The 20,467-nt window shown below is 33.8% G+C and overlaps 1 protein-coding gene, 2 long non-coding RNA genes and 1 pseudogene across 3 annotated transcripts; all 4 read right to left on the bottom strand.

Annotated features, from left to right (window-relative positions):
- Nucleotides 1-1,193: 1,193 nt before the first annotated feature.
- Nucleotides 1,194-1,891, bottom strand: LOC131635160 (uncharacterized). Its single transcript, XR_009293743.1, has 3 exons — nucleotides 1,627-1,891; nucleotides 1,373-1,451; nucleotides 1,194-1,234 (listed from the first exon to the last, which is right to left on the bottom strand). It is a non-coding gene; the product is annotated as an uncharacterized LOC131635160 (long non-coding RNA).
- A 127-nt stretch (nucleotides 1,892-2,018) lies between these two features.
- Nucleotides 2,019-5,783, bottom strand: LOC131635159 (receptor-like protein EIX1). The gene has a single exon (XM_058905764.1). The coding sequence runs from the start codon at nucleotides 5,781-5,783 to the stop codon at nucleotides 2,193-2,195; it is 3,591 nt and encodes a 1,196-aa protein (XP_058761747.1). The 3' UTR covers nucleotides 2,019-2,192.
- Nucleotides 5,784-12,947: 7,164 nt separating this feature from the next.
- On the bottom strand, nucleotides 12,948-13,616 carry LOC131635163 (uncharacterized). The gene is made up of 3 exons (XR_009293744.1): nucleotides 13,381-13,616; nucleotides 13,127-13,205; nucleotides 12,948-12,988 (listed from the first exon to the last, which is right to left on the bottom strand). It is a non-coding gene; the product is annotated as an uncharacterized LOC131635163 (long non-coding RNA).
- Nucleotides 13,617-13,772: 156 nt separating this feature from the next.
- Nucleotides 13,773-17,537, bottom strand: LOC131635162 (receptor-like protein EIX2; annotated as a pseudogene).
- Nucleotides 17,538-20,467: the final 2,930 nt, after the last annotated feature.

The following is a 20,467-nucleotide window of genomic DNA, read 5'->3' as shown; positions in this document are numbered from 1 at the left end:
ACGCTGTTCGGATCGGTGTGAATCGGAAGATGGTGGTGCGGCGGCAGGGGTCTGAAATCTTGAATCGGATTGGAACCATAGTACGGTCGTAAAAGGGAGACATGGAACACCGGATGTATGCGAGAAGACGATGGAAGATCCAGCATGTAAGCAACATGACCTATTCGTTTAATGATTGTGAAAGGACCGAAGAAACGAGATGTAAGCTTTGGCGATTGGCGTTTCTGGACAGTTTGTTGACGATACGGTTGGAGTTTTAAAAGAACGCGGTCGCCGATCTGAAAGGTAAACTCTCTTCTTTTAGAGTTGGCTTGTTTTTCCATCTGGATCCTACTTTTCTGCAAATTTTCGTTTAACGTTTTGAATATCTCTTGTCTCTGTAGGAGAATGTCTCTCAGTGCTGGATCTGAAGTGGATTCGGTGATATAGTCCATCAAGGAAGGGGGATCTCGACCGTAGAGTGCTCGAAACGGCGTCATTTGAATGGCAGAGTGGTATGAAGTGTTGTACCAATATTCAGCAAGGTGGAGAAAGGTGTACCATTTTCGTGGCTGAGAACTGACGAAGCAACGAAGGTAAGTACCAATCGATCTATTAATGACTTCTGTTTGACCATCTGTCTCAGGATGGTAAGCGGTATAGTATTTTAATGTTGTTCCTTGCTCTTTGAAAAACGTTTTCCAGAAAGTACTGAGGAATAATGGATCCCGATCTGACACTATGGACTTCGGTTGACCATGAAGGCGTGCAATCTCCACTATAAAGCGCTTAGCTAGATCCTGTGCTGTAAAATGAGAAGGCATGGCAATAAAGTGTGCAGATTTTGTGAGACGGTCACAGATGACCCATATTGTTGTGTGTCCGAATGAATTAGGTAAATGTGTGATGAAGTCCATGGAGATGTCCTCCCACACCTGTTTTGGTACAGGTAACGGTTGTAATAGTCCCTTCTTCTTTTCTGTCAAGTATTTGTTGTGTTGACATTCGTTGCACTGCTGAATCATAGACTTTGTTTCCTTGTAGATACCAGGCCAACCAAAAGATGCAGAGATCCGTGCTAGTGTGGCTTTGAGACCAGAATGTCCAGCAGTTGGTGTTGCGTGGAATTCCTTCAGCACTGATACTATATCTACCTTCCCCACTTTCTTCAGCTTCTTCACTACTGCCACTGTATCCATTTCGCCAATCACTGTTAACTTCTGTTCATTAACATCTGTCTCGATTGAATCAACTCCTGTTATCAAAGTACCAACATTTACACGGATGCATCTTTTATTGTATTCCATTAATGTGTATACGTTGCAGAGAAAACTGACTTTCTGCTAAACAGATATATTTGAGTAAATGAAAATTAAATTAAGTTAACACCCACCATAGATATCTGCAACTGCTTCTATTGATTTCTTCTTTGTTTTGTCATCCGTCATAGTAAGGACCTTTAACACCACCTTCTGCTACGGATCCATTGAGTGATAGCACATGTAAAAAACAGACAGAAAAAGGAGTAAACTAACACAATTCTAAATCAGATTATTCATATAACTATAACCAGTTTATGGTGTCACTTTATTAATTATTAGTAATGAAAAAATTATTGTGCAGAAACCCAAATGGGAAGATAAGTACCTGAGCCATTATGAAAAGGGAAGAAGGGTGTGAAAAACAAGCAAGAGGAGAATGAAGGCTTGAGAATACAATGTAAGACGTGTGGTTGTGGATGTCTTGTTTTATTTCTGGCCAGCCAGCATGGAGAAACTCAATAAGACAAATGTTTGATGTGTTGATAACATGTTACGTGCCATTTGAAACATCTTTTATTTTGTCTCTCATTTTCACTTTGTTTTTATACTATCTTCCTACCCTATCAATACATATCACACATGGTTAAATGTTATAGATGTTTGTATGGCTCCACTCATGTCAGAACACAATTATTTCCAGAAATATTTTACTTAGATCCAAATGCTTTATTGACGATATTAACTTAATGTTATGATAAGGATGACAAGAGTTGAATATGAGATGGAGACAACAAAAGACAAACTTAATGACACATACTTTTTTCAATCATAAAGATAAAATTAACTCAGAAGAAAAGCAAATACAAAGTGTGGCATTAACCTTATGCTAATATGAAATGAAACATTCAGTAAAAAGAAATAAGTGAACAAGAAACATAAACATAGAGCTACTCATGTTCGTGCATGGTTTCTCTTCATCTTCTTCTTTATCCTTGCCACTTTTATTACAACTGTCACATATATATCATCACCAACATCTTCCACCCATCTGAAGTAAGAATGTCTCCATTTCTTCTTGAACCACAAAGTGCCAATAACTCCCCATAACCCAGTCCCAAAGCCAAGTGCTATCACAAAGTAGAACCATACTTTTTCTATCCCATCTTCATCTTCATTACCTTTGCTTTCAGAAGCTCCATGCAAAACATCACCAGGGCACATGTTTGGAAGTGGAGATCCACAAAGGTATGGGTTGTAAGCATAAATAGACGGGTCATTAAAAGTTGAAAACTGATTATCTTTAGGAATTGGTCCTGAGAAGTTATTGTGAGATAAGTTTAAAAAACTCAATGAAGTTATAGCAGACATGGTATTGGGAATTTTTCCAGAAAGTTGGTTATGAGACATGTCCAATGATTCTAGTGATTTCATTTCTCCTATTAACCCAGGAATCTCTCCTTTCAATTGATTTCTTGATAAGTTCAAGCCATGCAATCCTGTAAGCCATGCGATTTCTTTAGGAATAAATCCAACCAATCTATTTTCTGACAAGTCAATGTTGACTACAAGTTTTAAGATTTTGGTATATTCAAGTTCCATTCCTTTCATCCTTTCTGTGAGATCTTGAGTGGGCCACTCCATAGAAGGAGCATCTGCAGAAAATACTTGAGACAGTGCTGGAGGTGCTAGTGGAGGCAATGATGTTAACTTGTATGACTGCATGTGAATCGATGATGATATTGATTTTTCAAATTTCATTCCTTCCAGATTTCCTATGCATCGAGGTATCGAACCTTGTAATTTGTTTCTGGAGAGGTCCAAAATTTTTAGTGATTTGAGTTGACATAACTGTGAAGGAATGCTTCCACTCAACGTGTTATGCCGTAGTCGAATAATTTGCACTAAAGGAAATGTGTTTTCTGTCCATGATGATGGTATACTTCCAGAAAGTTGATTCTCACCAAGATCCAAAAGCAACAATCGCTTCATATTTCTAAACGATGTTGGAATCTCTCCTTGAAGACTATTATTGTTCAAATGCAACCAAAACAGGAAGGGAAGATTCCCAAATGAGCTTGGGAACTCTCCTGTTAGTTTGTTTGATGACAAATTTATCTCTGACAACCCTTGGCTATCCTCCCAACAATTCGGAATTTCACCAGATAAATTATTCTTTGAAAGATCAAGATTGGTAAGTTGCATTTGGCACATAGAGATTGGGATTGAACCATTTATGTGGTTGTTTCCTAGAAACAAATTTCCCAAATACAACATTATATGGCCAATGTTTTTTGGTATTGAACCAGTCATTTGATTATGAGAGAGATTCAAATACTGCAACTTTAAATGACATCCTTTTTCCATAGAGATCATTCCATCCAACTTGTTTGAAGAAATATCTAAAGAATCCAAATTGACAAGTTGACAAAGACTTATAGAAATGATTCCATTAAAATAATTGTTTGAAAGATCAATAGACTCTAAATTTGCAAGTTTCCATAGACTTTGAGGAATTGAACCATGAAACTTATTTGAAGAAAGATCTAATTTAGTTAAAAAGACAAGTTGACCAATACTTTCTGGAATGACCCCATTAAAAGAATTGTTTGAAAGATCAAGAAACTTTAGATTTGTCAGTTTCCATAGGTTTTGAGGAATTGAACCATCAAACTTATTGGAAGAAAGATCTAAGTGAGTTAAATAGCCAAGTTGACCAATACTTTCCGGAATGAACCCATTAAAAGAATTGTTTGAAAGATCAAGAAACTCTAGATTTGTCAGTCTCCATAGGCTTTGAGGAACTGAACCATCAAACTTATTAGAAGAAAGATCTAAGTTAGTTAAATAGACAAGTTGACCTATACTTTCAGGAATAAGCCCTTCAAATGTATTATCGGATAGAGATAGCTCACGCAGCTTTGACAACTTTCCAATTGACACAGGGATAGGTCCATGGAGAAAACTTGAGGTAAAATCAAGGTATTTTAGATTTTCAAGTTTCTCCAACCAAGTTGGCAGGTGGCCACTGATATCATTATGCCGTAATTCCAAGTACTCCAAATCATATTTAGTACATTTAGATGTTTCAAAGTGTTCCATTGATTCTGTGTAAAGCTGGTTTCCTGATAAAATCAATGTTTTTAGGCGGCACATGGAATTTATGATGGATGATAGAAAGTATTCTTTAAGTGTAATTTGATTCCAACTAAGATCTAGGTACACAAGTCTCTTCAACTCAACAAACCACGATGGAATTGAAGTTAAACTATTATCCCTAAGGTCTAGGACTTTAATGGAAGTCAAGTTTCGAAGACCTTCAGGAATTGGACCATGGATGCCATTCATAGAAAGATCAAGATATGTAAGTTTTTGAAAGTTGCAAAACCAAGATGGAACTAATGTGAAATGGTTTCCAGAAAGATGGAGTGATTCAATGGAAGTCATGTTTTGAAAAACCTCAGGAATTGGACCATAGAACTCATTGAATGAAAGATCAAGATACACAAACTTTTTTAGGTTGCCAAATGACAATGACGAAACTGAATCAAGTTGGTTATAGGAGAGATCAAGATGCACAAGTGATGACAAGTTTGTGAAAGCATAAGAAGGTATTTGACCACGAAGCCCATTGCCAGAAAGGTCAAGAAGGGTAAGTTTGTCTAATTCACTAAACCATAATGGAATAGAATTGATATTGTTTCGAGAAAGATAGAGTGATTCAATGGAAGTCATGTTTTGAAAAACCTCAGGAATTGGACCAGAAAGCATATTATTAAATGAGAGATCTAGATAGACAAGATTTGTCATGTTTTGAAAAGCATAATGAGGTATGAGTGAATTGTCAAGTTGGCAATCATACAAGGAAAGATGCGACAAGGATGGAAGTAAATTGAGTACCTGAAACAAGTAGTGTGGGTCATTGATGGGAACAGAACTCAAGTCAAGGTGTTTGAGTGAATGAAGTTTAGATATCCAACTGATGTCTTCTCTTATTTGAAATGAGTAACTGAAATTGTCATTAGAGCTGATATCAAGAAATTGTAGGCTTTTAAGATTTCCGAAACTGTTGGGAATGTTTCCGCTAAGTTCAGCGTCTGAGAGAGAGAGGTGCTCAAGGCGTCCCATGGAACCGATGAACATAGGAATTAAACTCTCACCAAAATCATTTCCAGTCAAGTCCAAATAAGTCAAGTGTTCTAATTGTAGCAAAGACGAGCTGACATTTGGAGCAATTACTTGCAAACAGGGAATATATTGAAGGTAGTGTTGCCGCCAATTTGGTGGGTAACAAGGATTTCTGAGATCAAGTTTGACAACATGTCCAGTGACATTGTCACAGCCAATGCCTTCCCATTGGCAACAGTGAGAGCCTTTCCACGATGAAAGTTTGTTTGATGAGTGTTGTGCAATGGACGCTTTGAAATCAAGAAGAGCTTGTACCTCTTGTTGTATGCAAGGGACATTTGAATTAGCACACAAGCATGATTGTGGAATTATAACCAACCCCAAAAACAGTACAACACATTTGTAATATCTTTCCATCTCTTCTCTCTCTGTTTCTATTGGAATTTAATTTCACTCACACAACTTATATATAATATAATCCAACAATCATTTTCACTTGTAGCAATTAAATACAACTTCCAGGAAACATCAAACTAAACCAAACATCACGGCAAGCATTTTATAAAAGGATATTTTATATTTAAAAAAAATATATATAATACACCCATAGTCACCACTATGATTTTAATGGACTGGATTGGTTTATCTTTCTATGTTGATTTAAAATAAATACTAAGGATCATAGAAAGAGAAACCAATCTAGTCCATTAAAATCAACAAAATCAAAATTTAATGGTCGTGATTCATTGTTCTCATTTCTCATAATAACCAAGTGTTCTCACTTGAGTCGTCCCCTATATATATATATATATATATATATATATATATATATATATATATATATATATATATATATATATATATATATATATATATATATATATATATATATCCAAAAAATAGTTTTGGATCCAAGCTTCTCAATAAGATCCAAGCTTCAAAGTGACAAAACAACAAGCGGAGCGATATTTTCAACACTATAGGTTATCAATGTTGTTTAAGTGTTCGTTTTAGAAAGTTTTAAAGTTTAATTTTGGATTTAGTAACGAAATGTAAAGCAAAACCGGTAAAAAACAAGCAAAGTTATGAAATGATAAGTTTGCAGGAATTGGAGTCCTCTACTTATACAATATACTGATTACTTTTGATATAACCATGTATTCATTCATACTTCCACATACTTTTCAAAAACAACATGTATGTCTACATGAAAGTTCTAAAATTCCGATCATCTTGTTGAATCGATGATGTCTCAACCGATTAAACAATATAAAGATCAAGTATTTTTAATGGATATTAAACCCAACTCTATGTCTAGCAATTAGTGTTTAATCGATTCTTTCTTTTTGATTCGTGATTTCCAAAGTAATTCTCATTAACATTTCGAATTCATATGATTTGACAACAATAGCAAGATATAATCAGTAATCATGAAACATGTTTATATTAAGCATATAATCGGTAAATATACATACAATTACGGTAGATTCGTCCAATATCCCAGCAAGAGAATGAGATTAGGTAGCCATTTTCATGGTAGGTTGTACAAAAAGGAAGAGTTGGAGATGAATGAGCATCAATGATGATTCCTCGATCTTTGATGCGTATCTTACTCGATTCTTCGATTCCCTCCCTAAAATACTATTACAAATCTATTTGGACAGAATATATGTGACTGTTACAAACTGGTACAAATAAAAATATGATGATCATTCTACGTTGCACTCGACTTCCTTTTATACTGGTTCTGGCCGCCTAAGTTCGCTAAGCGAGCAAAGGTTCGCTAAGCAAACTAACCTTGCCTCTCCATTTAGTTTGAATTGTTAAACCGCCTTCCAGGAACCGCCAGATTTCGCTTAGCGAGGTCCTATTTCGCTAAACAAACTACCTTCCTTACTCCTCGCTGCAAGCGAACTGAGATGATTTTGCTTCTGACTTGCTTCGCTAAGCGAATCGGGACATTGCTTAGCGAATCAGACCTTCGTAGCTGTTTTGCTTTTGCTCGCTATAAGTGAACTGTGATGTTTTGATTCTCTCTTGTTTTTGGATAAGTTCGCGTAGTGAACCATAGTTCGCTTAGCGAACATGCCTTTGCTGCAAGCTTGCTGGAGCGAAACACGACATCCTTTTTGCCAACTTTTCCTCCTTTTGATGCATTCATGCAATATTCAATACATATCATTAATAGAATCAATTTCTTACCATAATGTGTATATTTTCATGGATAAATGCTTTTCTAATTTAATAAATGCTAATTATTCATAAGTGAAAATGTGTGATTTTGAGCATTTATCAAATTCTCTCCAACTTAAATTTTTTCTTGTCCTCAATCAGATCATCAAGGATTTATATTTTCAAAACTAATTTTTGAGATGATTGTTGTGTGCAAGTGTGAGTTGTTAGTCCCACATTGCTTGGAAAAGTAGAGGTAGAGCATCTTATAAGTTAGACGACTCATACACCTATTACCTTAAGGTTTTAGATGAATATGTGGTGTCTCTTTCACTTGTGTGTAGCTCTTGCTCCCTAAGATGACCCAACAGTGGTATGAGAGTCGATGGTACTCATTTTTTTATATTTTTATAATTTTAATTAATTGACATTTTAAATTATTTTATAAACTAATTAAATAATAGGCTTAAAAGCACCTTTGGTCCCTGTAAGTTAGCGAGTATTTGATTTTCGTCCCTGTAAATTTTTTTTCTGGGACTGAGTCCTTATATTTCACTTTCGCGTTTGTTTTAGTCCCTAAATTCAAAATCCATAGGAAAATTCGCAGGAAAACCTGCAGATTTTTCTGCGGATTTTGTCTTTAGGGACTAAACCGCAAACAAAAAGCATGATATAGGGACTCATACCAAGAAAAAAAACATACAGGGACAAAAATCAAAAACTCGCTAACTTACAGGGACCAAAGGTGCATTTAAGCCTAAATAATATAATCTATTGAAAAATATATAATAATAACAACAAAGATATGTACTGTATAATTAGTTAATTTAAAAATTAATATTAAAATTTTCAGATTTTAAAAATTAATATAATAATAATAATAACAATAATATAATCTACAAATGGATGAACCACTAAGCTATATTGTTTTAACTGATTTCTTTTCCTTCCGCAGCTACTTATTAACTACTGCATTAGTTGATTTCTTTTACTTCTATAACTATTTATTGAACACATTTATAATAATAATAATAATAATAATAATAATAATAATAATAATAATAATAATAATAGTAGTAATAATAATTTTAATAATGATAATAAGGATTTGGATCCTCTGCAGCCTTTCCCCTGCTCCTTCTGTTCAGCACTGATTTCAACCTTTAGATTTTACTTTAAATCTATTCATAGCATTTAATCTCTTATTTTAAGCTTAAGGTAGTTTTAGATAAATGATGATAAGATCCAAGGGCTATCAATGACTCCTGCACTTTATCATTCAATCAATGCAACAGTATTTTTCATCTCTTAGCTTGCTCAATCCAGTTACTTTTTGTTACTTTTCTGTTCCAAGTTTGTTATCAATCCAGTTACTTTTTGTTACTTTTCTGTTCCAAGTTTGTTATAATCTTCTTTCTCACATGGCCATAGTCACCGTTTTGTTCACAAAGTCAAACTTAGATCTTTGAGATGCATGTTCATGGGGTATTCTGATGGAGTAAAAGCTTATAGGTTGCGGTGCTTAGAACCAGGTCACAAAAGGTATATCACAAGTCACGACATAGTTTTCAAGAGATGCTTTCCAAGGAGCAAGTTTCAAGATAACTGGATATGTAGTGGCTGGTGAGTTTGAGAAAGCACAGAAATGTTTCAATAAATGCTTTCCGAGGAGCAAGTTCCAAATGTTTTTACATACAATTCCATGATTCGGGGGTTATGTATGGCAGGAAAATTTGATGAAGCACTCTCAAAGTTCAAGGAAATGGAAAGGAAAGGTTGTAATCCAAACTCTGTTGTCTATAATACATTAGTGTACTTTTTGCTCGTGAGGTGATAAGAGAAATGATGGAGACAGGGAAGTATGCCCACTTACTTTCAAGATTCAAAGGGTTTAAGATGTAGTCGTAAATTAGACTTTCAAATCGGATATTTTAACTCATCGGGCATCGACTCTTTGTTTGATTAACTTAGACCAGCTACCTGCCGCATCTTCGGCTGGTTAGATGCTGGAGAAAAAAAAAGTGGTTGTCTCTCATCCCCTGATATATATAATTCTTTCAACACTGAGTAGCCAAAATGTAAACCTGTATGCTCAATTTTGTATAACATATGATCAACATTTATTGTTCATTATTTTAGTTGGGATTCCTTTGCAGAGGGCTTATTATTGGGGTGGCGAAATCATCTTTACTTTACTTTTATGAAGTAAACTTTTTTGTTCGGAAACAAATTTTTTGTTTATGGGCCATGTAATTTACATTAACCCTAGTAATGTAACTTCATTTTTTGGCTTTTTTCCGTAACCATTTATAACTTGGAAGTAGATAAAGGATTGATAGTCCATCCATTATTTGGTACACTAGATGCTCTTAGCTTCTGAAATGATACACGACTCTTCCTTTCTCCCTAATTATAGTATATTAGATTTGAAAGCTGTCTTCTTGTATGTTTGAAAAATCAATTTTAGCACCTTTAAAGTCAGCAGTGTTCTGTTGAGGGAAAATCTTTTTTTGTGTAGTGTTTAGTATGTCTGTTTGGTTATAATCTTTTTCAAATGTTATCTTTTATTTCCAAGTTTTTACTACTATTGCATTATCCATTACATATTTTTAGTTATTGTGCTCATCTCTCTTGTCTGTTGATATTTGAATTGGTGTCATTTTTATTTGTATGTTATTCTTTACTGTTTTGTATCAGCTGAAATTTTTGTCAATCATTCATGATTTTGAGATAAGGTCTATAATTAAAAACGTTCTTTTGATTTTTGAGTTGTAAGACTAAGTCTCCTAGTTCGCTGGTGCATTTCCAAGAGTCCGGAGCAAACAGCCAAAAATATTGCAGAGACAAATGTGTGTAATTAATTATGCTGCCTAAGTTGGTTGCTTTTCTTTGTGGCTTCAAAGACAGCCATAACCTGCTTCGATATTCCACATGTAGATTGAAAAACATATCCTTTGTACTAAAAGGTAATTGTAATTGTTTATTTATTGGCTACATATTTAATATTAAAATTGCATTGCGGGGTAAAATATCAAGGGGTCTAGAACAATTCATGTGTGAGTTGTGATTTTATCCACACAATTATTCGCAAGTTCAAGATGAATTTTAATAATACTAATAAAATAGTATCAAAGCTTGGATGTTTTTTATTGATTGTATAATTAATTGGTATTGTTTTCATGACAAGATCATTCCATTTCAGTATCACCATTCTTCAGATTCATATTCCGTGTATAAAGATTGGAAAGAGCCGAGGCCAATCACACAGAAGAGTATTTCGTTCAAACACTGAAATAATCAAATTCAATCGGATGTCTAAGTACGCTTTTGTTGAAAAGTGTTAGATATAGCTAGGTTAAATTTAAATCTAAATGGCATAAAAAGAAATTGACATTAAACAAACTTCATATTTTCTTCATAGCTTCAACATTCAGCAAACTACAATATAAATAGTTAGGGTTTTTCTCTACTAAATGGGCTGAAAAGTAATAGGCCCAAAAACATAAAGAGGGGACAATAAAAACTACTAACAGCACCTACTTAATAATAAAAATCTTTGAGTAAAACTGAAACTTTCTTTTCTCTCTTAGGCCTGTCCAACTTCTTATCAATACTCATAGGCCCAATAAGAACCTTGTCCTCAAGGTTCAGATTAGGAGAAGCAAAATCGGTTGGGCCTTGATGTGGAATCAGCAGATTTGGGCCGGGTGCATTTATGCCAGCATTAGGGTTTGGAGAGAAAGAGGAGGGACACTTGTCATGCTGAGAGAGCGTCGCGGATGAAGAGGAAAACAGCTGTGTATGAGCTGTAAAAGGAACGTTGGAGACAGAGTAATCACGTGAAGTGCTGTCTTGAGCCTTGTGCGGATGGGATAAGTCACATGTGGTGGGCCCCCTTGGTACTTGGTTAACGTGAAGAGGAACGTTAACTTGAGACTTGGAACACATAGACCACTTAAAGTACTTCTCTCTCTCAGAATCATTCGGACTTCCTTCTTTCTCTTTGCCAAAGTTCTCTCTTTTTTTGTTCTCCACTTCTCTTTCGAAACACTCCAACTCAGTTTCCTTCACACCCATTCTCTCTTTATCTTCCGATTGCTTCTTTGTGCTGGTAAGTTCTTTTGTAAGTTGATGGTCTTCCTTTACGTGTGTTGAGTGTTCTGATGCTAACCCCTCGTCTTTATGTTGCAGTACCTTGTTCTGATCCGCGTTGTGTACGCTGTTCGGATCGGTGTGAATCGGAAGATGGTGGTGCGGCGGCAGGGGTCTGAAATCTTGAATCGGATTGGAACCATAGTACGGTCGTAAAAGGGAGACATGGAACACCGGATGTATGCGAGAAGACGATGGAAGATCCAGCATGTAAGCAACATGACCTATTCGTTTAATGATTGTGAAAGGACCGAAGAAACGAGATGTAAGCTTTGGCGATTGGCGTTTCTGGACAGTTTGTTGACGATACGGTTGGAGTTTTAAAAGAACGCGGTCGCCGATCTGAAAGGTAAACTCTCTTCTTTTAGAGTTGGCTTGTTTTTCCATCTGGATCCTACTTTTCTGCAAATTTTCGTTTAACGTTTTGAATATCTCTTGTCTCTGTAGGAGAATGTCTCTCAGTGCTGGATCTGAAGTGGATTCGGTGATATAGTCCATCAAGGAAGGGGGATCTCGACCGTAGAGTGCTCGAAACGGCGTCATTTGAATGGCAGAGTGGTATGAAGTGTTGTACCAATATTCAGCAAGGTGGAGAAAGGTGTACCATTTTCGTGGCTGAGAACTGACGAAGCAACGAAGGTAAGTACCAATCGATCTATTAATGACTTCTGTTTGACCATCTGTCTCAGGATGGTAAGCGGTATAGTATTTTAATGTTGTTCCTTGCTCTTTGAAAAACGTTTTCCAGAAAGTACTGAGGAATAATGGATCCCGATCTGACACTATGGACTTCGGTTGACCATGAAGGCGTGCAATCTCCACTGTAAAGCGCTTAGCTAGATCCTGTGCTGTAAAATGAGAAGGCATGGCAATAAAGTGTGCAGATTTTGTGAGACGGTCACAGATGACCCATATTGTTGTGTGTCCGAATGAATTAGGTAAATGTGTGATGAAGTCCATGGAGATGTCCTCCCACACCTGTTTTGGTACAGGTAACGGTTGTAATAGTCCCTTCTTCTTTTCTGTCAAGTATTTGTTGTGTTGACATTCGTTGCACTGCTGAATCATAGACTTTGTTTCCTTGTAGATACCAGGCCAACCAAAAGATGCAGAGATCCGTGCTAGTGTGGCTTTGAGACCAGAATGTCCAGCAGTTGGTGTTGCGTGGAATTCCTTCAGCACTGATACTATATCTACCTTCCCCACTTTCTTCAGCTTCTTCACTACTGCCACTGTATCCATTTCGCCAATCACTGTTAACTTCTGTTCATTAACATCTGTCTCGATTGAATCAACTCCTGTTATCAAAGTACCAACATTTACACGGATGCATCTTTTATTGTATTCCATTAATGTGTATACGTTGCAGAGAAAACTGACTTTCTGCTAAACAGATATATTTGAGTAAATGAAAATTAAATTAAGTTAACACCCACCATAGATATCTGCAACTGCTTCTATTGATTTCTTCTTTGTTTTGTCATCCGTCATAGTAAGGACCTTTAACACCACCTTCTGCTACGGATCCATTGAGTGATAGCACATGTAAAAAACAGACAGAAAAAGGAGTAAACTAACACAATTCTAAATCAGATTATTCATATAACTATAACCAGTTTATGGTGTCACTTTATTAATTATTAGTAATGAAAAAATTATTGTGCAGAAACCCAAATGGGAAGATAAGTACCTGAGCCATTATGAAAAGGGAAGAAGGGTGTGAAAAACAAGCAAGAGGAGAATGAAGGCTTGAGAATACAATGTAAGACGTGTGGTTGTGGATGTCTTGTTTTATTTCTGGCCAGCCAGCATGGAGAAACTCAATAAGACAAATGTTTGATGTGTTGATAACATGTTACGTGCCATTTGAAACATCTTTTATTTTGTCTCTCATTTTCACTTTGTTTTTATACTATCTTCCTACCCTATCAATACATATCACACATGGTTAAATGTTATAGATGTTTGTATGGCTCCACTCATGTCAGAACACAATTATTTCCAGAAATATTTTACTTAGATCCAAATGCTTTATTGACGATATTAACTTAATGTTATGATAAGGATGACAAGAGTTGAATATGAGATGGAGACAACAAAAGACAAACTTAATGACACATACTTTTTTCAATCATAAAGATAAAATTAACTCAGAAGAAAAGCAAATACAAAGTGTGGCATTAACCTTATGCTAATATGAAATGAAACATTCAGTAAAAAGAAATAAGTGAACAAGAAACATAAACATAGAGCTACTCATGTTCGTGCATGGTTTCTCTTCATCTTCTTCTTTATCCTTGCCACTTTTATTACAACTGTCACATATATATCATCACCAACATCTTCCACCCATCTGAAGTAAGAATGTCTCCATTTCTTCTTGAACCACAAAGTGCCAATAACTCCCCATAACCCAGTCCCAAAGCCAAGTGCTATCACAAAGTAGAACCATACTTTTTCTATCCCATCTTCATCTTCATTACCTTTGCTTTCAGAAGCTCCATGCAAAACATCACCAGGGCACATGTTTGGAAGTGGAGATCCACAAAGGTATGGGTTGTAAGCATAAATAGACGGGTCATTAAAAGTTGAAAACTGATTATCTTTAGGAATTGGTCCTGAGAAGTTATTGTGAGATAAGTTTAAAAAACTCAATGAAGTTATAGCAGACATGGTATTGGGAATTTTTCCAGAAAGTTGGTTATGAGACATGTCCAATGATTCTAGTGATTTCATTTCTCCTATTAACCCAGGAATCTCTCCTTTCAATTGATTTCTTGATAAGTTCAAGCCATGCAATCCTGTAAGCCATGCGATTTCTTTAGGAATAAATCCAACCAATCTATTTTCTGACAAGTCAATGTTGACTACAAGTTTTAAGATTTTGGTATATTCAAGTTCCATTCCTTTCATCCTTTCTGTGAGATCTTGAGTGGGCCACTCCATAGAAGGAGCATCTGCAGAAAATACTTGAGACAGTGCTGGAGGTGCTAGTGGAGGCAATGATGTTAACTTGTATGACTGCATGTGAATCGATGATGATATTGATTTTTCAAATTTCATTCCTTCCAGATTTCCTATGCATCGAGGTATCGAACCTTGTAATTTGTTTCTGGAGAGGTCCAAAATTTTTAGTGATTTGAGTTGACATAACTGTGAAGGAATGCTTCCACTCAACGTGTTATGCCGTAGTCGAATAATTTGCACTAAAGGAAATGTGTTTTCTGTCCATGATGATGGTATACTTCCAGAAAGTTGATTCTCACCAAGATCCAAAAGCAACAATCGCTTCATATTTCTAAACGATGTTGGAATCTCTCCTTGAAGACTATTATTGTTCAAATGCAACCAAAACAGGAAGGGAAGATTCCCAAATGAGCTTGGGAACTCTCCTGTTAGTTTGTTTGATGACAAATTTATCTCTGACAACCCTTGGCTATCCTCCCAACAATTTGGAATTTCACCAGATAAATTATTCTTTGAAAGATCAAGATTGGTAAGTTGCATTTGGCACATAGAGATTGGGATTGAACCATTTATGTGGTTGTTTCCTAGAAACAAATTTCCCAAATACAACATTATATGGCCAATGTTTTTTGGTATTGAACCAGTCATTTGATTATGAGAGAGATTCAAATACTGCAACTTTAAATGACATCCTTTTTCCATAGAGATCATTCCATCCAACTTGTTTGAAGAAATATCTAAAGAATCCAAATTGACAAGTTGACAAAGACTTATAGAAATGATTCCATTAAAATAATTGTTTGAAAGATCAATAGACTCTAAATTTGCAAGTTTCCATAGACTTTGAGGAATTGAACCATGAAACTTATTTGAAGAAAGATCTAATTTAGTTAAAAAGACAAGTTGACCAATACTTTCTGGAATGACCCCATTAAAAGAATTGTTTGAAAGATCAAGAAACTTTAGATTTGTCAGTTTCCATAGGTTTTGAGGAATTGAACCATCAAACTTATTGGAAGAAAGATCTAAGTGAGTTAAATAGCCAAGTTGACCAATACTTTCCGGAATGAACCCATTAAAAGAATTGTTTGAAAGATCAAGAAACTCTAGATTTGTCAGTCTCCATAGGCTTTGAGGAACTGAACCATCAAACTTATTAGAAGAAAGATCTAAGTTAGTTAAATAGACAAGTTGACCTATACTTTCAGGAATAAGCCCTTCAAATGTATTATCGGATAGAGATAGCTCACGCAGCTTTGACAACTTTCCAATTGACACAGGGATAGGTCCATGGAGAAAACTTGAGGTAAAATCAAGGTATTTTAGATTTTCAAGTTTCTCCAACCAAGTTGGCAGGTGGCCACTGATATCATTATGCCGTAATTCCAAGTACTCCAAATCATATTTAGTACATTTAGATGTTTCAAAGTGTTCCATTGATTCTGTGTAAAGCTGGATTCCTGATAAAATCAATGTTTTTAGGCGGCACATGGAATTTATGATGGATGATAGAAAGTATTCTTTAAGTGTAATTTGATTCCAACTAAGATCTAGGTACACAAGTCTCTTCAACTCAACAAACCACGATGGAATTGAAGTTAAACTATTATCCCTAAGGTCTAGGACTTTAATGGAAGTCAAGTTTCGAAGACCTTCAGGAATTGGACCATGGATGCCATTCATAGAAAGATCAAGATATGTAAGTTTTTGAAAGTTGCAAAACCAAGATGGAACTAATGTGAAATGGTTTCCAGAAAGATGGAGTGATTCAATGGAAGTCATGTTTTGAAAAACCTCAGGAATTGGACCATAGAACTCATTGAATGAAAGATCAAGATACACAAGCTTTTTTAGGTTGTCAAATGACAATGACGAAACTGAATCAAGTTGGTTATAGGAGAGATCAAGATGCACAAGTGATGACAAGTTCGTGAAAGCATAAGAAGGTATTTGACCACGAAGCCCATTGCCAGAAAGGTCAAGAAGGGTAAGTTTGTCTAATTCACTAAACCATAATGGAATAGAATTGATATTGTTTCGAGAAAGATAGAGTGATTCAATGGAAGTCATGTTTTGAAAAACCTCAGGAATTGGACCAGAAAGCATATTATTAAATGAGAGATCTAGATAGACAAGATTTGTCATGTTTTGAAAAGCATAATGAGGTATGAGTGAATTGTCAAGTTGGCAATCATACAAGGAAAGATGCGACAAGGATGGAAGTAAATTGAGTACCTGAAACAAGTAGTGTGGGTCATTGATGGGAACAGAACTCAAGTCAAGGTGTTTGAGTGAATGAAGTTTAGATATTCAACTGGTGTCTTGTCTTATTTGAAATGAGTAACTGAAATTGTCATTAGAGCTGATATCAAGAAATTGTAGGCTTTTAAGATTTCCGAAACTGTTGGGAATGTTTCCGCTAAGTTCAGCGTCTGAGAGAGAGAGGTGCTCAAGGCGTCCCATGGAACCGATGAACATAGGAAATAAACTCTCACCAAAATCATTTCCAGTCAAGTCCAAATAAGTCAAGTGTTCCAATTGTAGCAAAGACGAGCTGACATTTGGAGCAATTACTTGCAAACAGGGAATATATTGAAGGTAGTGTTGCCGCCAATTTGGTGGGTAACAAGGATTTCTGAGATCAAGTTTGACAACATGTCCAGTGACATTGTCACAGCCAATGCCTTCCCATTGGCAACAGTGAGAGCCTTTCCACGATGAAAGTTTGTTTGATGAGTGTTGTGCAATGGACGCTTTGAAATCAAGAAGAGCTTGTACCTCTTGTTGTATGCAAGGGACATTTGAATTAGCACACAAGCATGATTGTGGAATTATAACCAACCCCAAAAACAGTACAACACATTTGTAATATCTTTCCATCTCTTCTCTCTCTGTTTCTATTGGAATTTAATTTCACTCACACAACTTATATATAATATAATCCAACAATCATTTTCACTTGTAGCAATTAAATACAACTTCGAGGAAACATCAAACTAAACCAAACATCACGGCAAGCATTTTATAAAAGAATATTTTATATTTAAAAAATATATATATATAATACACGCATAGTCACCACTATGATTTTGCAATCTAAGAAATTTGCTTATATATATATATATATATATATATATATATATATATATATATATATATATATATATATATATATATATATATATATATATATATATATATATATATATATATATATATATCCAAAAAATAATGCATTTTGTTTTTACGTTTTTTATAAAACAAAATTGAAGCAGATTTAGATGTGGTGATTTTGCACATAGCTTTATCAATTTTTAGCAAAAAGTATATTATTTTTTACAATAATGCTATTTGTACACCAAAGTGTACACCTACACTCTATGTACGGACGACACTGTTCATGTACGGACGGTACTATTCACCGTCCGTACATGAACAGTGCAATATTATATTAATTTTTTTTTACATTTTTTTTAAATATTATTTTTTTAATTTTTTTTTTAAATTTTTTAAAAAAATATTTGACAATACCTACGGATTTACCTACGGATTTGATAATACCTGCAAATTTTACTTGCGGATTTACCTACGGATTTGACAATACCTGCGGATTTACCTACGAATTTGACAATATCCGCGGATTTACTTGCGAATTTACCTACGAATTTAGGTAAATCCGCAGGTAATTTCAAATGCAGGTAAATTCGAAAGTAAATCTGCAGGTATTCTCAAATATTTTTTTTAAAAATATAAAAAAAGTATTTTTTTAAAAAATAACATTTAAAAAAATAAATAAAAAACATAAAAAAAATATATTAATATAATACTGCACTGTTCATGTACGGACGGTGAATAGTACCGTCCGTACATGAACAGTGTCGTCCGTACATATACCAATACGGTGTAGGTGTACACTTTAGTGTAAACATAGCATTGCTGTATTTTTTATCAAATAAGATAAATATCAAAAAAATTTGAGTACACATAAATTTAATTTCTCATCAAATACGGTAAATATCAAAAAAATTTAATCTTAAATATCAGAAATGTCCCGTCATGTTCATAATTATTATTTTTTTAAATAAATTGGAAAATACAACATTATTTAATTGCTTCCATCTCATTAAAAATGATAAAAAATATATTTTTTTCTCAATTTCAAAATAATTCCAATTTTAAAATATTTGTGAATTCTAATTTTTTATTTAATATGTGGATTTAAGGATTATACATTGACAGTGTAAAATAATTTTACATTGTCAACAAATAACAATAGATTATTCAGCCATGTCATAACAGTAATTTAAAATTTAAAGTATGTATAGCGGGAATCATGGTGGTGATTGGTTGACAATGTAAAAAAATTTTATATTGTCAGTACATATAACATTTTCTCTTAAAATTTTTATTCACTTATATATTTTAATTATTATAATTAATAAAAAAGTTAAAAACTAATATTAATTTTACTAACTTAATTAAGCATTTTTTTTTTTATAAAAAAGCACAAACAATGCAAATACAACATTTAATATAAAACTAAACGATTATAAAATAAAGGGATAATCATACGTCGCCCCTGTCATATAGGCGGGATTCAGGTTATCTCTCTATAAAATTTTTTTTGGATTATCTCCTGTAATTTTAGGGTATATCCTAAACGTATAAAAAACAACGAAAAATCGGGGAGTAAATCAAAAAAGCAATTTTACAGAGGGTCATAGGGGGCAAAAACATAAAACTATTCATATTTTAAGGGGTAATTAAAAAAATAAATAATTATAAAAGATAAACCGAATCTTACCTTTATGACCGGGATAAATCACTGTTTACCCTAAAATAAATGAATGTAAACAATCATCAACATCGTATCTATACTAGAAGTAAACGACAAGTCAGCACTAAACATTTCATTTTCAACAGTTTGTCAAATTGGTTTTATAAGAAAATTAATTGTATTTTTAGTTACATATATAATGAGGTGATCATAGTTAAGAATTTTAAAATTAATCATTACTTTTAAATTATTATCATTTTAGCTTAATTATATTTTTTATTATTTAATTTCTCATGTTCACTTTTTGTTAAAGTGAACTTTTTTTTAGCGTGTATATATATATATATATATATATATATATATATATATATATATATATATATATATATATATATATATATATATATATATATATATATATATATATAGGGAATGTATCAAGTAGGAGGGTTTTTAAATAAGAGATAAGAGGATTCAATGCTAACCATTGAATTAATCAAGAGAGAGAAATAATAATTATATTAATATTTTAATAAATAATTTAATTTCTCTCCTTGATTAATTCAATGGTTAGGATTGCATCCTCTTATCTCTTATTTAAAAATTCCTCCTACTTGATACATCCCCTATTTATATATATATATATATATATATATATATATATATATATATATATATATATATATATATATATATATATATATATATATATATATATATATATATCTCCAAAAAATAATGCATTTTGTTTTTACGTTTTTTATAAAACAAAATTGAAGCAGATTTAGATGTGGTGATTTTGCACATAGCTTTATCAATTTTTAGCAAAAAGTATATTATTTTTTACAATAATGCTATTTGTACACCAAAGTGTACACCTACACTCTATGTACGGACGACACTGTTCATGTACGGACGGTACTATTCACTGTCCGTACATGAACAGTGCAATATTATATTAATTTTTTTTTACATTTTTTTTAAATATTATTTTTTTAAATTTTTTTTTAAATTTTTTAAAAAAATATTTGAC

This window comes from Vicia villosa, unplaced genomic scaffold (genome assembly GCF_029867415.1).
Source record: "Vicia villosa cultivar HV-30 ecotype Madison, WI unplaced genomic scaffold, Vvil1.0 ctg.001440F_1_1, whole genome shotgun sequence".
NCBI lineage: Eukaryota > Viridiplantae > Streptophyta > Magnoliopsida > Fabales > Fabaceae > Vicia > Vicia villosa.
The sequence above is the reverse complement of the archived record's forward strand: the minus strand, read 5'-3'. Positions and strand labels throughout refer to the sequence as shown.